At 35.5% G+C, this 15,413-nt stretch overlaps 1 protein-coding gene across 2 annotated transcripts; it reads left to right on the plus strand.

Annotated features, from left to right (window-relative positions):
• Positions 1-948: 948 nt before the first annotated feature.
• Positions 949-2,387, plus strand: LOC131855874 (uncharacterized). Of its 2 annotated transcripts, none has more exons than XR_009372033.1 (2): positions 949-1,546; positions 1,729-2,387. XR_009372033.1 is itself a non-coding variant. In XM_059218378.1 (2 exons), the coding sequence occupies exons 1-2, from the start codon at positions 1,543-1,545 to the stop codon at positions 2,134-2,136; spliced, it is 417 nt and encodes a 138-aa protein (XP_059074361.1). In that variant the 5' UTR covers positions 1,384-1,542; the 3' UTR covers positions 2,137-2,387. The 2 variants fall into 2 exon arrangements, 1 of the variants encoding a protein (XP_059074361.1); XM_059218378.1 differs by having other exon boundaries at positions 1,384-1,551.
• The last annotated feature ends 13,026 nt before the right edge of the window (positions 2,388-15,413 follow it).

The raw sequence follows: 15,413 nt of genomic DNA on the forward strand, positions 1-15,413 counted from the left end.
CATTTAAAAGTCATTTCCCTAAGTTTATGTTGAGCGCTCACTTATTATATTATTGGCAATTTTAATAAAGTCACTTGTCTATGCACTTGGGCGATTTGGGAAGGAGATGGAATGAAATGAAATGAAAGGCAAATTAAAAGAAATTTGAATGTAAGTGTTTAATTCCATATTGGAGGGAAAGGAAGTTCGATTTGGAGAGAAGATTATAAGTAAAGGCCTTAGGCTCTCATTTTGGGTATCCATGAATATTATAATGAAGTGCTGTTGGAATACTGATTGAATGTTTCAAGGATTGTCTCCTCCTAGATTGAATGCTTGGCTTCTCGCTTGAAAGATAGTGACTAGTTGAGACTTGGGACTGTTCTTCACTTAGGAGAATAGATGGAATTCATTGCGAAGTTTGTGTTCGAAATTTTCTGATTTTGGAGTGATATGTGTGAGTTTCAGGTTGCTGATTTTCAGTGTGTTGTAGGTGTGTTTTGCTCATAAGTCTCTGTGTGGCCTTCTATCGGTTCTGGGTATTGGCTCGTTATTTCTCTATGCTCTAGGCAATCATTCCTATAAGTTTTTAGCGCTTATCTTGGAATCTTTAATTTTATAATTGCAAATCGATTTTCTGCCCTAGCCATACCATTGCCTTTATGGCCATTCATTGTAACTAAAAAACCTAAGAAACATATACATTTGTAATAATAATAATTTCAAATTTAGGAGCTTGACTGGAAATGTATCGGAAGAGAAGTAGCATTTATCTGCTAGTATAGTTTCTTCTTCCTACTTTTTCTGGTAAATTTGGAATTTTTGAGAGCTTTAGAAGCATTTTTTGTCATATGTTTTATTTAAAATTATTTATTTTTTCTTAATTTCAGCCTTTTATTTGATTGAGAAATAAACAAGGGTTTTCTGGGATCAATCCTCAGTGATGAATAATGTCCGTTTCTAGTTAAATATCAGCTTGTTACTGTTCGTGAATTAAACCTCTTCCCATCAGATGAATCCTCTTGTTCTGGTTTTTAAGCAGGCACATTTTTAATAGATAATGGATCTCTGTTTATGTTCTAAGTTTGTTTCCTGCTGGTTCATAAACAAATTTCTTTGACGGTCTAAGTAATCACTTTGATAGTGAGAAACTTCTGACAGTGTCAATAGCATGTGAGTAAAAGTCGATTAAGCAAGTATACCGATTGAAGAACCATTTTGGAATATTGGCTACAAGCCAACAAATGATATGGATCATATAAATTTCTTTACAGATATAAGAGAGTTAATAAATCTGGTGGATAGATTGATTTTGACATTCATAAGGCCATAATTTGATATAAAATTCTCAAAAACTGAAAACCTTCTTGACAAATAATTGTCTCGTCAATATTTTGCAATTTATGGTATTTGTCCATGCAGGGACACACCTCTAAGCAATCAAGCTGCACGGAGGTGTTTGGATTTCTTGAAGCCAAAGTTGAATGAGTTTGAGGAGGATAGCTGGGAAGAGCTGGACAGTAAGGACATTACTAACAGTCCTCACACACTTCGCTGGCTAACATGGGTGATGTATTTTGTTTGACCTGGGATGTGTAATCTGATAATTAATTGACTTCATTGATATAGAATAAAATATGTTTGTAGTCTTCAGTTTATTTATTTTATTTGTGAGAAACACTAGAAATTAGGTGCTGCATGTTGAACTGAAGCTTATACTGAACATGTTCTGTAAATTTGTCTCTCCAGTTTTCCATTGATGAGAATTCAAGGTATTACCTTGCAGTGGAGTGTCCTCAAATCAGTGTTAACCCACCTGCACCTCGTTATAGAGGAGTACCGGTTCCTAGGGAAGCCCTTCCAGGTATTTTATTGGATGCACTGGTTGTTGAAGATATAGACCCAAACGCATGGGCAGTTTATGCAGCTCCCAAGCTTAAAACATTGAAGGAAAATGCAAAATTTGAGCCCAATATAATACCAAAGTCTGAGCTATTTAGGCTTGCTTTTGTGGAAAGAGATGAGCGCCTAGCTGCTAAAAGAGCAAAGAACATGAGGCAACATCTAAGGCGTGCAGAGAAAGAATTTATCAAATACAGCAGTGGAGCAAAATCTCATTTTTTGGCTCATCTGGCACAAAAATCGCTCCAAAGATAGGGTAATTCTATGTTCTTGAATTTAAATCATTTTGTATATATATATATATATATTAAATATTATTTCAGCGCACCATAATATGACACTTGCACAATTCCCTTTGATGTGCTTGGCTGGTTAACCGAACTGATTTTCAAAACAGTTGTTTATTGGCCAATTTCTGGTCAAATATACTTTCAAAGATGAAAGTGTTCTGTAAAATGCTGACTACATTTTCACCTAAATGGCATATGCAACATTTCAAAGCTGTATACTGCAAGATTTGCTTCTGTATAATTTGGAGTCTCTATGTTGAAGTGTTCTGCAAAGATATTTAAATTTTTAAATTTAAAATTGTGACACAATTTATGTTAAAAATTTGAGACTCAGATTTGAGATACCTGGAAATAAAAAAGTGTTTTATATATTGGCAAACATCTAAGAATTGTTTTATTGCCTAGCTATTTCTAGTCTACTGAGTAATTTTTTAATTATTTGTTTGGTAGTATGTTTATCGTTTATTCACTATTTACTTTGGTTTTTACCAGCAAACACCAAATTTGCACAAGTTTCTGGTAACAGAGGGTATTTTCTTGAACTGCTATAGATGGTACTAATTAGACAAGAGAGTATTTGAACTTGTCATGAAATATCCAAAATATGTTTGTCTCATTAACCACACATGAGAATGGAAAGGGAATTACTGAAAAAGGCATCTAAAAAATTAAATTTATTTTTCATACACGTCCTTCAATTCAAAGTCTCTTATTGAGGATTTCAAGCTCTTGTTTACACAGTGGTGGTGGTTAGGATCACACAACATATTGCTACATCAGTAGTATTATTTCCATGTGTCATAGGCTCAAGCTAAAAACGGTTCTTGCGTCTAAATGTAGAAATAAGAGTACGGAGAGCAGAATGTGAGCCAGAATGTAGAAATTAAGCAGGAGCAGAAAACGATTATGGAGAGAGTGGACTTGGACCAAACAAACTAGCCACTGAAGATTCGAAGAAGGATCATTTTCCCTAATTGAATTGAATTAAAGGAATTTTAATGGCGTCCATGAAACCAGCAGTTTAAGGGACCAAGAATCACATCCTAAGCCATCTTCAAGTTCTTATCAATGTCAGCTCTATGAATCTTAAACAAGGAACCAACAGTTTTGTGAAGCCTTGCTTCCTTGAGAAGTTGGTTTACACAAGCAAACTTCAAGTTGTTCTCATATTGACCACAAATACCCTAGTAAGCAGCACACTCAAAGATAAAGTGCCATTCAGTTTCAATTACCCCTTTGCTGCAAAAAGTGCATGTTCTTTCTTCCCAAACTTCTTTGGGGACTGCCCATCTACCTGTCTCACAATGTAAACTTCAGTTCTTAGCTATGCCACTAACAATGTAACCTTACCCTTAATTGCCATCCACAAGTAGTCTTTTCATGTTCCCATGGGGATTGAACTCTTTAACATAATAAGCTTTTTTTCAACCAACTTGCTTTGTCACGTGGCAACCCTGAATTTTTCTAACACGAATCTTTTTATCTCTTCGTTAGTGTTGGGGTATTATTGCAAATTAATATCCCATTTTCTCATCCACTTGTTTTGTTACTAGTAATGTGATGCATTTGGTTTCTTTCTATTTCTTTCCATTAGTTATTTGATAGGCTGCTCCCCCAAACCTCACAACCGTAGGGTACAACCTACATGGCCAACAAGTTAGGAGTTTTATTGGTTTTCCAATCCCATATTATGCTTGTCTACACCTGTTTTGCAGCAAAAAAGCTCTCTAACCCCCTTGTATCCATTTCGTTCTACAAGTTTCCTAGAGCTTGTGAAAATCAATTCCTAAATACTTGTATTCATCCACAATCTATAATGAAGTTCCTTCAAAGATGAAACTAACTTGCGGCTTCTTCCTCGTTAAAGAGAAAATCATGATCTTAGTTTTGTTGGCATTCACTTGCATCTTGACCTCTTGGAAAAAGATCTCTAAAGTTTTCAAATGTTCTCTCAAACCATGGGTAGTTTTTGTAATTAGAATGAGATTGTCTGTATAAAGTAGCTTCACCACACATCCAACAATTTGGACACTCTCCCTTAGCCATTCTTCAAGTTTGTCAATATACAAGCTAAATAGAGTGGGAGAGAGGAAGCATCCTTGTTTGTCAAAGCATTCTAACATACCTTCTTTAGTTTTGATTTTAGCTCTAACCTGTTCGTAAATCATATGCACTACCGCTCTAAGCTTATTCAGAATCTTGAGCTCCTCCATTCTTTTCCAAGTTGCATCTTTTGAAAGTTTTAGTGGATGTTGAATACAATCTTATGCCGAATTAGTAGACGGTGGCATTATATCCCTGTTACAAGGCATTTAGGATAATAATTATAATTTTGATATTAGCAACACTATACTAGGGAAAATGGCAATGGTAGATTATGTGGATACTTGATGGCATAACCGGTTCAAATTTAAGGACGTTAATTTGAGAATGCAAAAGATCAAATCAAGATTTGCTATCCCATAGGCTATTTTTTAGCCTTGTGGACATTGAAAGATCTATCCATACATCTATCTATCTTGAGAATGCATAAAGAATAGAAATGATTTAATGTTAGTGTGTGAAAAATATTTCTTTGACAATTGGCAAAGATAGATTGTGTCCACCAGCTAAAGGGTTTTTTCAACATAGAATTGACAAGCGCTCAATGAAATGGTCTTGTCCACAAAGAATAATTGGATGTCTTCTAAGAGATACTTAAGCAGATTTGATTAATGATATTTTTCTCCATATCCCTTGGGGTAATTACAATGAGGCAAGAGCTAGGGGTGTTTACAGGATTAATTCAATTTCACAATGTAATTTGCCTTTTTTTTACATAAAGTTAAAAAAAAATATTAAATAATAATATATTAGAAAGTAGGTTTGTCAGTCTTAAGAAGACTAATGGCATTTTCTTTTCAAAACGTCTGGATAAAATTGAAAATAGACAATCAGCAAGAGAGGAGGGACTCTCCAAACTCCATAGATAGTGTATGAGCACTTGTTCCCTTCAAGATTGTATATGCTTTGAGTATTAGAAATAATATTTTCTTTTGTGTTAAATCATTGGACAAGCAAGAGAATGTTATAAGGACCAACATCTCAGCACACCAACGGAAATCAAGAATCCCTAGAGGCATGATAGTTAGCATTTGCAAGAATGCTAAAATCTTTGCTCCAGTCCTAGGTGGTGGAATCTTGATTATCTTCAATGTCAATCTCGATGTCATTTCAGTTGTTAGTTGATTAGCCAAAAAATTACCCAAATTCCCTTGCCTTCTAGTATGATTCTCCTTAATATTGAAACCACAAATAAGGACGTTGATATCTTTTCTTATATTCATTTAGCCATTATTGTTGAAAGTGCAAAGAGGATTTCCATTTGAAATGGTCAACTAAGATTTTAGAGTTAGATTCTAGAATAGGATTGGTAAAATGCTTTATCTTAGCTTTCAAAAGTGTTTGGTGAATGTCCATAGCCTTTATTGGAACTAACACCAAGACTACTAACAAATTAGAACTTAATCCTTCCATTAAAAAGTTGCAACAAACACCTCTCATGGCAACATTTCCAAGATTTTTTTTTGAAGTCCCACAAGCATTAAGTTTAATTAAGCCTAGAGGAGTATATGATCATTTAATTAAAGCTAAGGATTATTATTGAAAGAGGTAAAAGAGGGAGACCAAGTTTCATCGAGGTGCTATATTCCTAGTAAAAATATTGCTTCACAATTTTGATTATAGTTGTGTATTTGTTTTATCACGTACTAACAATGAACCTAGATCTCTGAAGGAAGTGTTGTCTTTAGATGAGGACGATTCTTGGTTAGAGGCCATGAATGATGAAATAATAGACTTTAGAAAAATGTGACACGTGGACCTTGATGAGCTATCTAAGGGGAGGAAATAGATTGGATGTAAATGGATATTTAAAAAGAAATTGTAGATGGCAAGTTGGAGCAATACAAAGCTCATTTAGTGGCTTAGTGTTACTTCTAGGTAGAGGGTGTGGATTTAGGTGAGATATTTTCCTTTGTGAATAAATTAACCTCTAGTAGATTTATTTTAGCTATTTCTACTAAGTTTAATTAGAGGTGGAACAAATGGATATACAAATAGAATTTATAAATGGGGATATTGATAAGGAAATATTCGTGAAACAACTTGACAATTTTGTGGTAAAGGGATAACAACATTTGGTTTACAAGTTGAAGCAATTTTTTTCTGCTTTCAAATTGAATCACAAGATTATCAGAAGTGAAGTTGATCACCAAGTTTATTTTAATTTAATTGATGATCAACTACCAATCATTGTCCTATACATTGATATGTGTCATTTACTAGAAATGATAAGGGGATGAATGGGAAACTTAACTATCAATTATCTAGTACATTTGATATGAATATTTAAGGGTTGTAAAATAGATTGTGGGTATTGAAATACGTAGGGATCAAATTAATGAAAATATATGGTTAAATCAAAATAAATATGTTGACACTATTTTTCATTGTTTTTCTATGTGGGATTGCAAACTAGTTTGCATTATACAAGGAGATCTCTCTATAATAGTGTCACAAAATAAATGAACTTGAAGAGATGTATAAGGTTTCATAGCGTAAGGGTGGTTGGGATTAGGGTTTCACCAAAAAGGATAGTAAAACCACCAATTTCACTAGATCAATCTCACATTTAAAAGATGTAAATCCAATAGATCTAGCCACAATTCAATTAGAGAAGAGGGCTGAGATGTTGATTGCATTTACGTATTTGTTGTTTCCTCTTTTAGATAGTTGAAATTGGATTTGAATTGTTAAATTGGATCTAGGGAAAATAATGAGGAATTGAACCAAAACAATAATAATAGAATGTTCTAGACTTCACACAATGCTATAGACAGAGATCTAAGAAGAGAAAGTGAATTAAAACCTGTAGTTAAAAAATTAGGCCAAGTTGTCAAGATTGGGTGTAATGTCCCCTTTCTAGGCGACAGGAGATGAGAAGAGGGTTGACCTATCACTTAAGTTCTCGTAGGTCAACCAGATGGTCAGGAGACTCGCTCTGAGGGGCATAGAGCTTTGCAAGGGCTCTATTAGCCATTTTGAGCGTCTACATGGCAGTTCCTACTTTTTAGGGAAGTCTCCTATTTTTTAAGAAGAATTGGCATTTGATTGGATGACCACCCGGGGGACCACAAAGTAGAGCATGAGCCTTTTGGGCAGTTTCTGGAGTTTGGATTGAGGTTCCTATTTTTTAGGGGGAACCTTTAGTTAGCCTGTAGGACTTGGGTGACATTGGTGACCACGGTGCTTTAAACGGAATTCAGATTTGAGTCTCGGATTGCATTTTATGAATAAATAAGAAAATATTTTAATATTTCCTAAGTTATGGATTTAAATAAATTATATTAAAGTGATATTATAATAACTTTATAATAAAATAACTTATAATAAGTTGGCCCCCTTTTTCATAGGCATTTGAAGCATAGAATTTGTAATAAAAAGGGGAAAACATTATAATAGTAAAATATAATGCCTAAAGGGTCAATTTTTAAAGAAATGCATAGATTTTATTAAAAATAATAAGTTGAAAATATGGAAATCCTAAAAGTGACGACCTAGGGTTCAGAGGCTTTTAAAAAGGCATTTGGAGATCATTCTTCATCATTCTTTTGATCATTTTTTATCTCTAATTTGAAAAATAACAGCTCTGTGATCAGATTTGCAACATATAGGTGTTAGAGAATGAAAACTCTTCAATCCCAAGCAAGCTTAGACGAAACCCTCGGCCATATTTCAAGGAAATTCACTCAAAATTTCCATTTGGGCTTCAAAATTCAGTCTTAATTAGCATTCTCAGACTTGCAACAGCAAGGGAGGCAATTAAGGGTAGCAAATAACAATTTTCAGCTCCAGGAGGTCATCCTATGTTGGTCGTACCTTCTTGGTGACATCAGCAAGGTTAGAAAAATAAATCAGCAACAATAAGGGTTTGAATTCTGTAAATTCATTGTTAAGGGTAGCAATCAGCAAATAAGTGATTTTATCATACTTTCTAAGGCTTATATGAGCAACATGAGCATTTCTTTGAGGATTACAGGGCAAATTTTGTGATCTCGCCTAGGAGACTAAAGGAATTGGTAGTAGAATTACTTGATTGTTCAATAATTGTTTTGATCATTCTAGTGGAAACAAATAAACCTCATTGGAGGTATTATCTCAGCGTGATAGCTCCATATTGTCATTCCTGGTGAGATCCTTCAATAAAAAGTGCACTTCCAGGCTAGGCATTTGGACTCCTGGTATGAAATTTGTCTCTTGTGGTGAAATAAACACATTTATTGAAATTATAGTTTGTTGTTGTAAGTTTCATAATTTTTGAATTAATTTTCAATCAATTTATTTCCTTGTATTTTGCATTCATTATTCATTACAAGCCAAAAAAACACAAAAAAAAATAAAAAAAGCATTAAAAACAAAACAAAATCAACAAAATCCCTTCACTGGCCAAAGACAAAATTGGAAACAAAATCAACAAATTGGATAAGATTTCAGTTTGGGATCTTACAATGGTATCAGAGCATCGAAACTGCCAACCTGTTGGGAAAAAATAGTTCAGCTACAGGCCAATACCATGGCTAGAATTAAAGATGGGACATTAATACCTATTTTCCTTCCTACCTCACCAACGAAGGAAAAGATATATTCAAGGAAAAATGGGCACTCTAAGATTTCGCCTCCACCAACAAGTACAAGTAAGATGCCTCATGCCAAGGCATTCAATGATGCAATTATTAGCAGCCACCATGAGTATTGCACTCTTCCTAAGGAGATACGTCACCTTTCATTCACACAATTTATGGGTATACCAGGTGAGGATGATGATTTGGTATCTACAAGTTCATATCAGTGGCAAAGAAGGAAAGAAGAATCAAAGGATAGCATAGAAAGCATTGGGAAAGAAGAAAAGTCAAGGGTGCAAGAACAAGGTATGGAAAAGGAACCACTTGATGATACATTATCCAGCGATATTAGTAGTTCCATTATTACTGAGGATATACAAGATGATTCCAAACAAGATATAGAGGAGGATTCCAAAATTCTGAATTGGAATAGTAGCAATTTACCTTCCCATTCTCACGAGTTTGTTGCCTATAGTCTTGAAAAAATTGATGACATATACTCAATCATTGTTGATAACCCTCTTTTTGAAATGAGTGTTTACTTGACTTTAGATAATCCACTCTTTGAGTCGGATGATGAGGAGGCTCTTGATCTTGATGACACAAATGATATGGGGGATTCAAGTGTGGAATATAATTGTAAAGTTGAGCATATACTTAGTGGACCAGCCACTAATGTTATGTCATTACATGCAAATAAAGACATCCATAATGCAGATTTGGTTGAGCCTTTGATTATTCATGGTGAGTTTGGGGAGTTATCTCTTCTAGAGGCTCACACAATGGAGAATGTCTTTTAGCACCAGCTTGGATGACTCCAAAGGGATGGATACAAGGGAAATATACAGTCCTAATTTTCAGATTTATAACAACAGTGGTTCATTGTTCTTTTGTCTGACATAGGTGTATATAATCATGGGGAAATGAGCCTTAGTAATTCTACAGTGTTGGGTACACATGATGCATGCTTTGATTTTACTCATGATGGCAGCAGCATTATCCTTGTGTGATGGTTTGTTTGACATCATACTCTCCTACTTCAGCTCCTACAACGGATTCTTCATCTTGGTTTGGAATTCGGGTATTGACATATATAATACATTCCTTCGGTGGATTCATAGTGCGTTGCTACACTTTGGGGATATTGGTGTTTATATCAGAGCAGCATAGGGGATGGTTTGTGCGATATGCCTCGAATTGGTACATGGCATTCGAGAATTGATGTACAGTATGCAGGTACAGGTTGCTTGAGGACAAGCAATCTTTGGGAATGGAGGATTGTCATGTCCCCAATTTTTGCCTGCCCTTAATGACAACATTTTTAGAAAAATTGGTTTATTATCTAGTTCACGTAGGCCAGCAAAGCGTGGAGAGAACCAACTCAAGGGCTTAGAGAGTCATGCATGAGCCTTTCAAGTAGTTTGGAGAAGTTGACAGCAATTTCCTAAAATTTAGGGGGGGTCCTTATTTTTAAGGATTAATTGGGAGTGGTCTAGGGGGCATTCGGAGACCTCTCGAAACGTTTTGGAGACTTTGAGTGCATCTCCTATTTTTTAGGAGGAACTCTTAATTCACTGACAGACCTTCGAGAGGTGCTGACAGCAGAGGATGACCATTAGGGTTCAGTTTCAGGTTGATAGGGTCAGTCTCCTACTTTTTAGGAGCATCACTAGATTTTAGGGGAGAACTACCAGTTGGCCTATGAGGTTCGAACATCCTTCACAGTCAAATGGCTACAAGTAGTTTTGAGTTTTGAGCTTATTTGAGCATTTTATGAATAAATTGGGAACTATTAAAATATTTTCTAAGTTGAAATTAAATAAATAATAATAAAATGAAATAATATAATCACTTTATAATAATAAAGTGGCCCCTTGAAAGAAGTTGAACCATCCTTTTTTGAGCATTTTTGACATAGGTGATTTGAGTTGAACTTCCTCCCTAGGGTTAGGAAAAGGCTACACAAATAGGACCAAGTCAACATTTGGTGCCTTCAAAGAGGAAAGGGTTTGGGAAGCAAGCTCGCAAGCCTTAGCACGGCTTCTTCAACAGTGTTCTCTCGCACAACAATTTATTTTGGTTTTAATCGAGAGTTGCAAAGTTTGAGGATCAATCAACAAAGGCTTCTTTTCTTCCCTTATAGGGGGAGGAACAAAGGAAACCTCAATAGGTTGAGAGATATATGATGCCAAGCACTTTCCTTTATAGGACATAGGAGGTGAGACTGTATCATATATATGAGGAATAGGAGTAGGAAGAAGACTAGGTCCGAGATGAGGAAGAGGAATATCCATGGGTGTAGGGTCTCTAGGTTTACTCAAGGCCATTATCATCTCATTTTTCCATTTTTGGTAAGATAGAAAAGGATGTCATTTCGAGGCTCTAAGGGTTTAGGTTGTTTAGGCCAAAAGTATTCAAGAGTCAAATTTTCACACTTTGTTGTGGGTTGGTAGAGACTATGATTAATCATTATAATAGTGTCATTATGAGGGAATTTCAAACATTTATGAATTGTAGAAGGGATAGCTTTCATGCAAGAGCGCCAAGGATGTCCCAACTTCACACAAAATTATTTCGATGTAAGAATAATAGCAAAGGTGACATCTAAGCACTTAGTACCAACCTCAATAGGAAGAGTAATAGAACCAATAGTAGGGAAAGAAAAACCATCATACACCTTAACCATAACATCAAATTTATCATATATTACTTGATGTAATTATTGAGTAAAAATATGTTCTTCACTAAGCACATTCACCATACATATCAGATCAATGAAAATCCCTCATGAGAGTTTGTCTTTGATCTTTGCAGTAATATATAATTGGCCATCAAGTGCAACAATAGTCTCATTAGGATCAAAGGTAATGCATAAGGATTTTGTAGGTTTAGGTTTGTCAATAAGGTTCACAACATTATTAGATTCTATACCAAAGTCATTGGGGAAGAAGGCAAGTGGCTCAAACTCAACAACATTGGTAGAATGAGAAGGCAACAAATTAGTGAAGATTTGAAGATTTTGGTTAGGAGGAGCTATGGACTTCCCTTTGTCATTCACACCAGCTATGGATATAGTATTTGCTATCAATAAAGTCTTGAATCTTATGCCTCAACTATAACTTTCTCAGTGTCATGACCTAAATGATGATGATATTAACAAAAGACTTTAGGATCATGGGAATTTGGTAATGGTTTAGAATGGTCAATTGGTTTGATGGGAGGAAGTTGCAACATATTAGCATTCATCAACCTCAACATTATACTATGCAAAGACTCAAAAAGAGGAGTTAATTCTTTTCGAAAGTATTTGGATAAAGGGGCCACACCTAGTGTCATGGTTATGTTGTTTGGTAATGGGCACTTTTTAAGGTGTCAAAACACTATTGTTGTTTAAATCTGCGAGCACACCAGCGAAACAAAAGTATCAAGCCTGCGAGCCTAGTGGCCCAATAGGGATTTGAACCTTGGTGGCGGTTTCACCTAAGAAGTGTTTTAACCACTGTATTGTTAGACAGTTCAAATAACCGAAAGACAACTGAGAAGGGGGGGTGAATTAGTTGTCACAGATTACCAGAACATTTAGCAATTAAAACTTTAATATCGGAACCCAAAACATTAATACCAGAATGCTTAAACCAAATACCGGAATAGCAATTAAGCATAAACAATAATCACATAATAAATACCATCCACATGATACCAAGATTTATACGTCAAAAACCCGATAAAGGGAAAAACCACGGTGGGAAGCCTACCCACAGTCAGATAATACTTCTGCAGTAAGTATGTGAACTACAATTGAGGGGCCTGCACTTGCAGGAAGGCCAACAGCCTAGAGCGCACTGCTCATCATAAAAAGAGTCTCATTGACTACATAGAAATCTAGACTACAGTACAAAAGAAGTGTTTGAGCTGCAAAGATAGCATCTCCTATGTCTGAGTACAGTTTTGGTTAAGCTCAACACCAGAGGACTAAATACTCTTACATAAACCCAATTCGATCTCCAATGATCGACCAAATCCTTTGCCTAAATGATATTACATTATTCACACATTACATATCCATATCCATTCCCTAACCTTATACCTATGATGATCTACAATGAGATCTTACATCACATATATACAAACCCTCGACCATAAACAATCAGGTCGGTCACCAGACAATAAACCAAATACATAATTACAAAACATGTCGGCCTTAGACCAAACAAATAATATCCAACACATAAGACATCCTAGAAACACATCGAGAGGTCCAATCCACACATTACATTAAGTCGGTCAAAAACCTTGATCAACCGGGACCCAATATAGGTCCATACGCTAAAGCAATGATCTCCATCTGTTAAGTCTCGAAAATGATCACCATCAACATCCTGAAACATCACTAGAAGTTGCACCAACACCACTTATGCATATCATCAAAGATCTTCAACAATGCTCTACCAGTGAAACCCTCGCTGGAACCACAAAGCGAGCTTCCAAGAAAACAAGATAGCATCTGATCACCAGACCAAAACCAACTTATTGAATATGAACATGAGTATCATGAATAAGCCAATTCCATAACCAAACCATATCGGAGTCTATCGGATCATGCCGGATCCAAACCAACCAAAAACTACTCAACCTACCGGGACCAAAAGGGTGTCGGTAAAGCATCCAAACAGCTAGTGTTGACATCAATGACAAAACATCAATGCAACACATAATCAATTCCTCCAAATGGCCAACAATCTCCCCCTTTGGCATTGATGGCAACACTAGATGTGAAAAACATCTAAGTACCAAGAAATGCCAAACAAGTCTCCCCCAATGGAAGACAACCAACAATCTCCCACATACAGATGTAGTAATGAAGTTCTGAAATAAACACCAAACTCCCCCTGTGAATGATATCTCTGTAAAGCTCTAAATTATACATATATATCTCCCCCTAATGTATACAACTCTATAAGTTTTTTTTTTTTCACATCAATATCTCTTCCCCTTTGACATCAATACCAGAATTCTGACATAAATATAAAAGCAAAAACATAAACCATTGAATCACAAAGCTAACTACCCCCCCTGAGCAATAGCATCCCCACATCAGTGCGGGAATGAAAAATATCTCTGATAATGCATACCGGACTGATGCCAAACCGCATCAATCAAGTCTCTATCGGAGGGGCAGAAACTCCCAATATGTCTTTGAAGTACTCAAATGATTCCTTAGGCAAAGGTTTAGTGAAGATATCTGCAATTTGCTCTTTAGTGTTCACATAAACCAGTCTAACTTCATTTGCTTCCACCTTTTCCTTCAAAAAGTTGTACTTGATAGATATGTGCTTTGTCTTAGAATGAAATATCGGATTCTTTGATATATCAATAGCAGCAAAGTTATCACAATGAATAACTACCAGTTCATTATAATCCACCTTTATATCCTTCAACATTTGCTTCATCCATAGAACTTGTGTACAGTTAGTAGCAGCAGCAACATACTCAACTTCAGTAGTAGATAAAGAAGTACATGACTGCTTCTTGTTGATCCATGAAACAAGTTTCTTTCCAAGAAAGAAAGCTCCACCAAATGTGCTCTTTCAGTCATCAACATCTCCAGCCCAATCTGCATTTGTATATGCACATAAAGTAAAGTCATCGTCCTTTGGGTACCACAAACCATATTCTGATGTACCTTGTAAGTATCTAAAAATCATTTTCACCGCACTCTCACGATTTTCTCTAGGATCACTCTGAAATCTAGATGCAATACAAACAAGATTCATTATGTCAGGCCTAGTCTGAGTCAAATAAAGAAGACCTCCAATCATAGATTTGTATCTTGTAGGATTTACCGGTGTAGAAACATTTTTTCTTGTCAATTTCTCACTTGTAACCATAGGAGTACTTACCGGTTTAGAATCTCTCATACCAAATTTCTTCAACAATTCTTTAGCATACTCAGTTTGACAGATGAAAATACCTTTATCAGTTTGAGTAATCTGCAAACCTAAGAAAAAATTCATTTCCCCAATCATAGACATTTCAAAAAAAATCTCCATATTCTTGCAAAATTCCATGCATAACTTATCTTCACCTCCAAAAATGATGTCTTCAACAAAGACCTCAATAATCAGTATATCATCATCAGTGATCTTATAATATAAATTACTGTCAGCATTACCTTTAGTGAATCCAAGCTTCAAAAGTTATTTATCCAACTTGCATACTTTAACTCTAGGTGCATGTTTCAATCCATATAAAGCTTTCCTTAACCTGCAAACCATGTTCGTATCATCTGATAGTGAAAAACCATCAAGTTTCTCAATATAAACTTCCTCATCAAGATCCCCATTAAAAAATGCACACTTAACATCCATCTGATAAACCTTGTAGTTTTTGTGGGCAGCATAGACAACAAATAATCTTACAGCCTCAATCCTAGCTACAGGTGCAAAAGTCTCTCCATAATCAATTCCTTCCTTCTAAGAATATCCTTTACAAACCAATCTAGCCTTATTCCTTACAAATTGACCATCCTCATTCAATTTATTCCTAAAAACCCATTTAGTTTCAATAACATTCTTATTTT

This window comes from Cryptomeria japonica, chromosome 1 (assembly GCF_030272615.1).
Source record: "Cryptomeria japonica chromosome 1, Sugi_1.0, whole genome shotgun sequence".
NCBI lineage: Eukaryota > Viridiplantae > Streptophyta > Pinopsida > Cupressales > Cupressaceae > Cryptomeria > Cryptomeria japonica.